The sequence below is a fragment of the Cibotium barometz genome, chromosome 29 (assembly GCF_041138505.1).
Source record: "Cibotium barometz isolate CiBa-2024 chromosome 29, ASM4113850v1, whole genome shotgun sequence".
Classification (NCBI taxonomy): Eukaryota; Viridiplantae; Streptophyta; class Polypodiopsida; order Cyatheales; family Cibotiaceae; genus Cibotium; species Cibotium barometz.
In genome coordinates this window covers 20,299,303-20,305,302 of record NC_141074.1, presented here as the reverse complement: position 1 = coordinate 20,305,302, position 6,000 = coordinate 20,299,303, and the positions used below count along the sequence as shown (strand labels likewise).

Sequence of the window (6,000 nt, the reverse complement as noted above, 5' to 3'; positions counted from 1 at the left end):
GGACAAGCTAGCGCACCCACACGTGAAGTTATAGATTGCGGCTCTAAGGCAAAACCAAATGATAAATGCTTCATCAAGGCTAAGGTAAGCTCTTGACTTGAACAAAGCTCAAAGCCTACATCTAGATTTTCCCACTTGAATTTTTATTCCAACCGTCATTGGCATCTCAAGATTAAGCCACAAGATCTTGTAAGAAGGTAATCAATATAATTTTCACATGAAAACACAAAAGCTAAAAAAGAGTGAACTCTACCTTAGCTGTCAAATATCAACAATGACACATCATCAACTTCAATTGAAGAGCACTAAGGAAATATATAATGACATAATGCAACCATCAATAATAGAAAATTGGATGAGAAGCGAGAGTATCAATTGTTTTGTTGCGTCCTTGTTTTCTCCAGTTCTCTCTCGTCACCTGAAATAAATCCCCAATATCTTTCTCCCATAAGAAAATTTCACATCTTGAACTTCCATGCTTGGAAGTTGTTCTTGTCCAATATCTCGGTCACAATTTGGGATAGAGTGTCCAACATGATTACCTGCAGTAACTTACAAAACAATGCTTGCAAAACTTCAACACTTACAACAACAAACCTGCAATCTCCAACACATTGGTATTAACTTCTACACTTACAGTAAACTTGCAATCTCCAACATAGTGGTAGTATAAACTTGTTTTACTTGTAACTATATGTGAGCCATTCACACAAACATACATCCACCAACAACCTGTAAATCTCACATTCTCTAGACTGTCCTGCAATCAAGTTATTGTTGCAACTTTGCATTGACCCAGAAATTAGACGCCCACGATCAAAACCGATTGAGTGTACTCAATACTATTGCAACACCTTTTCTTGTCGCCTTTCAAATCAAGTGCCACAATAAGAGTGGACCACAATTTAAATCAAATGGCACCTTCTCAAAAACAAGAAAGGAATTACGTTAACCGATCTATTTAACACTAAATGTATCCTAGTAACTAAATCCTACAACCGCCAAGTCTATATTCACCTCAAATCTACCAAAGCCATCTTCATTATGTCATCATTATATTTTATAAGCGTATTTACCATCTTGTAAGCATCTTAAGGATGTTAGACATCAAGGTCATATCATTAAAGATTTTACAAATAAAGACAAATCATATGTAAAAGAGCTAGAACTAGCAAATGGACATCTTGAGGACACTTACTTTGGAGCGTCCTGGTGACAAACAACTTATAAAACATATAAGACAATTTCCTCATTTATAATAAGTTCCCATGCATGCAATAGAATTGAGAGTTTGTCTCTCTCTCTCTCTCTCTCTCTCTCTCTCTCAACCTTACGTGAATGTGTGTGGGCATGACACTTTTTGGAATTTTGAAACTCAATGCCTTCTCTAGATCCCACTTGTTTCTTCTCCTCTTCTCCTTCCTTTCTTCATTATGTCCCCTTATTGCAAGCCTAGGCATTGCAAGTGAGTGAATATGTGGTCACTACACAAGCGATTGCTTTATCAAGCACACCACCTACAATGCTAGAAGCTATCTCCATGTGACAAGGAACTAGGAAGACCCACTTGGTAAGTAAGTTTTCCACACGAGGAGGTGAAGCTCTTGAGCTTGGCAAGTCTCTGAACAACCTTGAAAGAACAAGTACACAAAAGTACTTATCTGCTCCTATAGTTTGAGAGTATGCCCACTCTTGTTGGTCTTATTTGGCACAACTTTTGCATACTAATTATCATTACTCGGTTCGGTAAGAAAATTCATGGATTGCTTCTTAACCCACAGTTCTCCCCAATAGAAACACAACAGTCAAAAAGCCTGCATGGCCATCCTCCATTATGCAAATAATGGGGCATAGTATCACTTACAACAAAGGGCTTAAATTTTTTTTTGAGTGCATTACACTCCTTTGAAAAGAATATAAGTGAATCTTGGAAAGACACTGGTAACCAATCCATGTTATCTGCCTAATTAAATTCTCCCAACCAAAGCCCTATTACTTTACCCATGAAAATTATAAGCACGTGACAATGAAACTTGGTATTTGGATAAACCCTTTTGTTGTCACTTTGAGAAAGTGGTCTTGGTACACGCTCATTGTAGAAAGGAGAGTCCAGGTGTCCATTTTGATAAGATTTGTTGTCACTGTGAGAAAGTGGTCTTTCTTGGATGCTAGATGCATAGATAAATACATGGTTGAACAATGAAGCCGTGTTGAGACACCAAGACGTCATACATTGTATGCAAGTTGCCAGCTAAAATGAGGCATCTATGTGTAGTAGTAGGCAGATGCGAATTCTGCTAGGATGGAGGGTTTGCTATGGTTGTGAGATCATGACATGTAGCTTTTCTATGGAGCTTGATCGATTGCTTAAAGTGGTACCCCATACATAGCTGCTAATTCAATTAATGAGACAAAGAGAATAGACTTTGTATTCATTGAAAATGTGCCAAGAAGCATTATGGTTTTTATATGGAACTTTCGGTGTGCAACATCTAAGTATGCATACTCTTTCACTATTTCTACTAGTTGGCTTTCAAATGTTAGAAGTGTCCTTTTGCAACTCCCATAACGGACCATGTTCGTGATGATAGAGGATCGGCCAGTCGTTTCTTAGAAAAAGCTATTAAAAGGCCTCATTGACTTTGCTTGATTACATACAAAGAAATATGGAAAAAATTAACCATGGCTTTCATGAATGAAGAGTAAAAATTGGGCCAATGATTGCAGACTAGTGAAAAGGAAGAAAGTTCAAAATCAAGAGTGTTCTATGCCAGCCGTTTGCACCCGAAAGTCACCAAAAGGGTCTGGATCCTCATTAATCCATGACTAATTCAACGGGACTCTAGATAACCACACAGCTTATGCACACAGCACCCATCCACCCACCCCCTTCGCATGTAGAAACACAGTAATAGTAAAACATATCCTCATAGATAGATCTGATGGATTACTGTTGGTATGACAAAGAAGAATCCCAAATTATTCAGTTGACAAGCTAGTATGATGTGTTTGGGGTATTCAAGTCAGCCAGTTTCTTCGAAGTATTGTATGGGAGGGTGACCAGCAAAACAAGGCACTCAACCCCCAATACCAATGAGTCTGCAAGTGGAAACAAATGACTGCAAAAATTGTTCCCACAAGAACTGATAAACTAGCTACTCTTTTTACATGCCCAAAGCTTCCTTAATTGACAAACAGACCTCAGCAAGACCGTTCCCTCGAATCAAAATATTGACTCTACCACATTATACGCTGAATTTTGGCCATTAAAATTTTCTTGAACGCGTGATTACAATCGATAAAACTGACATAAGTTCACAGCAAGGGGGGAAAAATGAGACCGTGATCAAATGGCCACGACCACTACTTTGAAGTGTGGCATCCTCATTAGCTTTTTACCAAAAAATCTTCTGTATCATCTGCAGACACCGTAAAAAAGTGTGATGTGTGAGATGATTGTAAGCTTTACAATAAACCACGTAGATTGATAAGAAGGGGTAGCTTTAGGGTGTCACCTGAAAAGGCTCTGTAAGAAACCACGTAAATCTTCGTACTCTCCTTTTGCCAGTATAGCAGTGATGGGTTTTCATCTTTAAGGTGAAAATGATTCACACGAGGGCATCCCTTTACACCTACATTCATCTTGCTTGTAGATGGCCCAAACAAATCCTTCTCACCGCTTCTTAACTGACTATGCTCATAACAAAAAAAGCCAAGACAACACAAAACCCCTCTAGTGCAGATGACGATCGAGTCACCTGCAAAGCAAATACTATCTGGAAACCATGCTACCATTCTGCTGTGGCCTCAACCTTTCCACAAGAGACTTGTAAAATGACTTCAAATCCTTTATATCAGAACGCTGCAAAAAGGAATCAAGCACACAATATTTTGACTAGTCCAACCATGCTTGGTATTTTACTCTGAAGAGGACGAAGAAGCATTGAGATTAACTTCTAAAAGCCTCCACAACACACACACACACACCCCCCCCCAAAAAAAAAAAAAAAACCACCCATCCACACACCCAACTGCCCCACCCACTCACACCGCCCAACCACACAAGAGCGTGCAAAACCTCCAAAGTCTATTCAAATCCTAATTTTTATTTTTTTTTAATGTCAAACCTGAATATGCAAGCAGTATTGTTCTGCCATATTTGGAGGACAATGAGCAGCAGGAAGCACTTGTGTCGCTTGGTGTATCAAAAATTCATTACCACATTGCTCATATATCACCTTCTGAGCGGTAACAATCTCACCAAAAAGAGTAAACTGCAGCAAAGCATAAGACTAGAGACTTAATGTTTCCAACAAGTGTAGAAAAACCTCTACAAAACTTCTACAAGGAAAAACTACACTCTGCTTAAAAGATTAATAAGCTTACTGTGTTTGCATCCCGTAAATCGAATGATGGCTCCAGAACACTATACACGCAACATTTTGCAGCAAAAGTTTCAACAACAAAACCCCGGAATCCTGAAACCTGAAAAAGAAAAGAGAGATGCATCTCAAATGAAAAAAAAAGGGAACAAATGTTTCTGAAAAGATAAATCCAAAAGTTTCTCGCTTGCAGCCTGTTCTGATACCTTTTCCTCTTCAACACCAGTACCACACCAATCTTTTATGAGACAAGTGAAAATCTGCACACAAACCTAGCAGGGAATAAAGAAGGCTATGTCAATAACATCTGAAGGGAATGCGTTTGTGATTAAACCATACACGCTCAAAGCATGAGTGAGCTCTTTACCTTCCTGACAAGTACATCTTTGTGCTGACAAGATGCGACCAAAATCGACTGAATGATGTCATTCAAGAGATGACTGCTTTTGAATGAAAGGAAAATAGAAGACAGCTCATTCTGAGCGATTGCTTGCAGAAATGTGAAGTACATACGTTGAAGCTCTTGCAGTTCCTGCACTTCCTGCAAAAAGCAGAGAGTCATTCTAGTTGCGCTGTCCAAAAAACGAGAGGCAGGAAGCAGGAAAGTAGTTCAAAATTATGTTATTCAAACTCTACATCCCTTTATTTGTCATCTTCCCTTCCCTTCATGTTTCCCTTTTCCGTGACAGATGGTAAAATAACAAATCAGAAAAGCACAAGATCAGCTGAATTAACCTTGCTAACCCTGCCACCTTGTAAGAGAGAAAGGTTTTGAATCAGCTGAAGGTTTCACATCCCCAACACCCCTTCTAAGGCCTAACTGCTGCTTCCTCCCCCCATGCAAAACAGTGCACGCAGCCTCATGCTAAACCCTCTACCCCTCCTTTTCTCATCACACATCACCTTGCTTGAAGGGCACTGCCCATACCAGACCTACATGTTGTGCATTGCCAAATAGCACAGCTGCCCCCCTCTCTGTCCCCATGGGTTGCACCCATCCAAATGAGCCCACCCCTTCCTCAGTGGTTAGGGACATTACAAACACTCTGTACAGCACAAGAGCCATACACATTCAGAAGCCTTCATCAGGAAAGCTATATTAAGTAAAGTAACTTCTTTTCCAAACATGTAGGGAAGAATAAACCCATGCTCATGCTGAGTGTGAGCGACTGGGGCTCCCCCCCATCTGCGCGCCTCACCTTGCCTCACCAGCCTCGCTGCCCTCCGCCTCATGCTGCCGTCATCGCCATCGCCTGTACAGCACAAGAGCCATACACATTCAGAAGCCTTAATCAGGAATAGCTATATTAAGTAAAGTAACTTCTTTCCCAAACATGTAGGGAAGAATAAACCCATGCTCATGCTGAGCGTGAACGATTGGGGCTCCCCCCATCTCCATGTCTACAAGAGTGTGGGTAGCCACCCAGCCCGTGGACAGCTCAGGGACCTTTTGCACACAAGCCTTATCGGCGAGCCTGGAAAGATCACTGATATTCATCCTTTGGGGTGTGGATACTACCAAGTTGAGTTTGATTCGCCTGCAGCATCAGACAAAGTCATGCAGCTAAGCCCCGTCACATTGCGTACGGCCCAGGGCGCCTTTGCGGGGTGGCAGCAC

The 6,000-nt window shown here is 40.8% G+C and overlaps 1 protein-coding gene across 3 annotated transcripts in view; it reads right to left on the bottom strand.

The window, feature by feature from the left end:
- Positions 1-2,909: 2,909 nt before the first annotated feature.
- PSD (ARM repeat superfamily protein) overlaps positions 2,910-6,000 on the bottom strand; it is a 67,438-nt gene continuing 64,347 nt past the window's right edge. For all 3 annotated transcript variants that reach the window (XM_086822967.1, XM_086822968.1, XM_086822969.1), the window contains 6 exons: positions 4,750-4,923; positions 4,589-4,654; positions 4,387-4,485; positions 4,128-4,274; positions 3,516-3,862; positions 2,910-3,419 (listed from right to left, as the gene is read on the bottom strand). In XM_086822967.1, the coding sequence (XP_086679093.1) occupies positions 3,773-3,862; positions 4,128-4,274; positions 4,387-4,485; positions 4,589-4,654; positions 4,750-4,923 (576 nt within the window). In that variant the 3' untranslated portion in view covers positions 2,910-3,419; positions 3,516-3,772. The remainder of the gene's footprint in view (positions 3,420-3,515; positions 3,863-4,127; positions 4,275-4,386; positions 4,486-4,588; positions 4,655-4,749; positions 4,924-6,000) is intronic.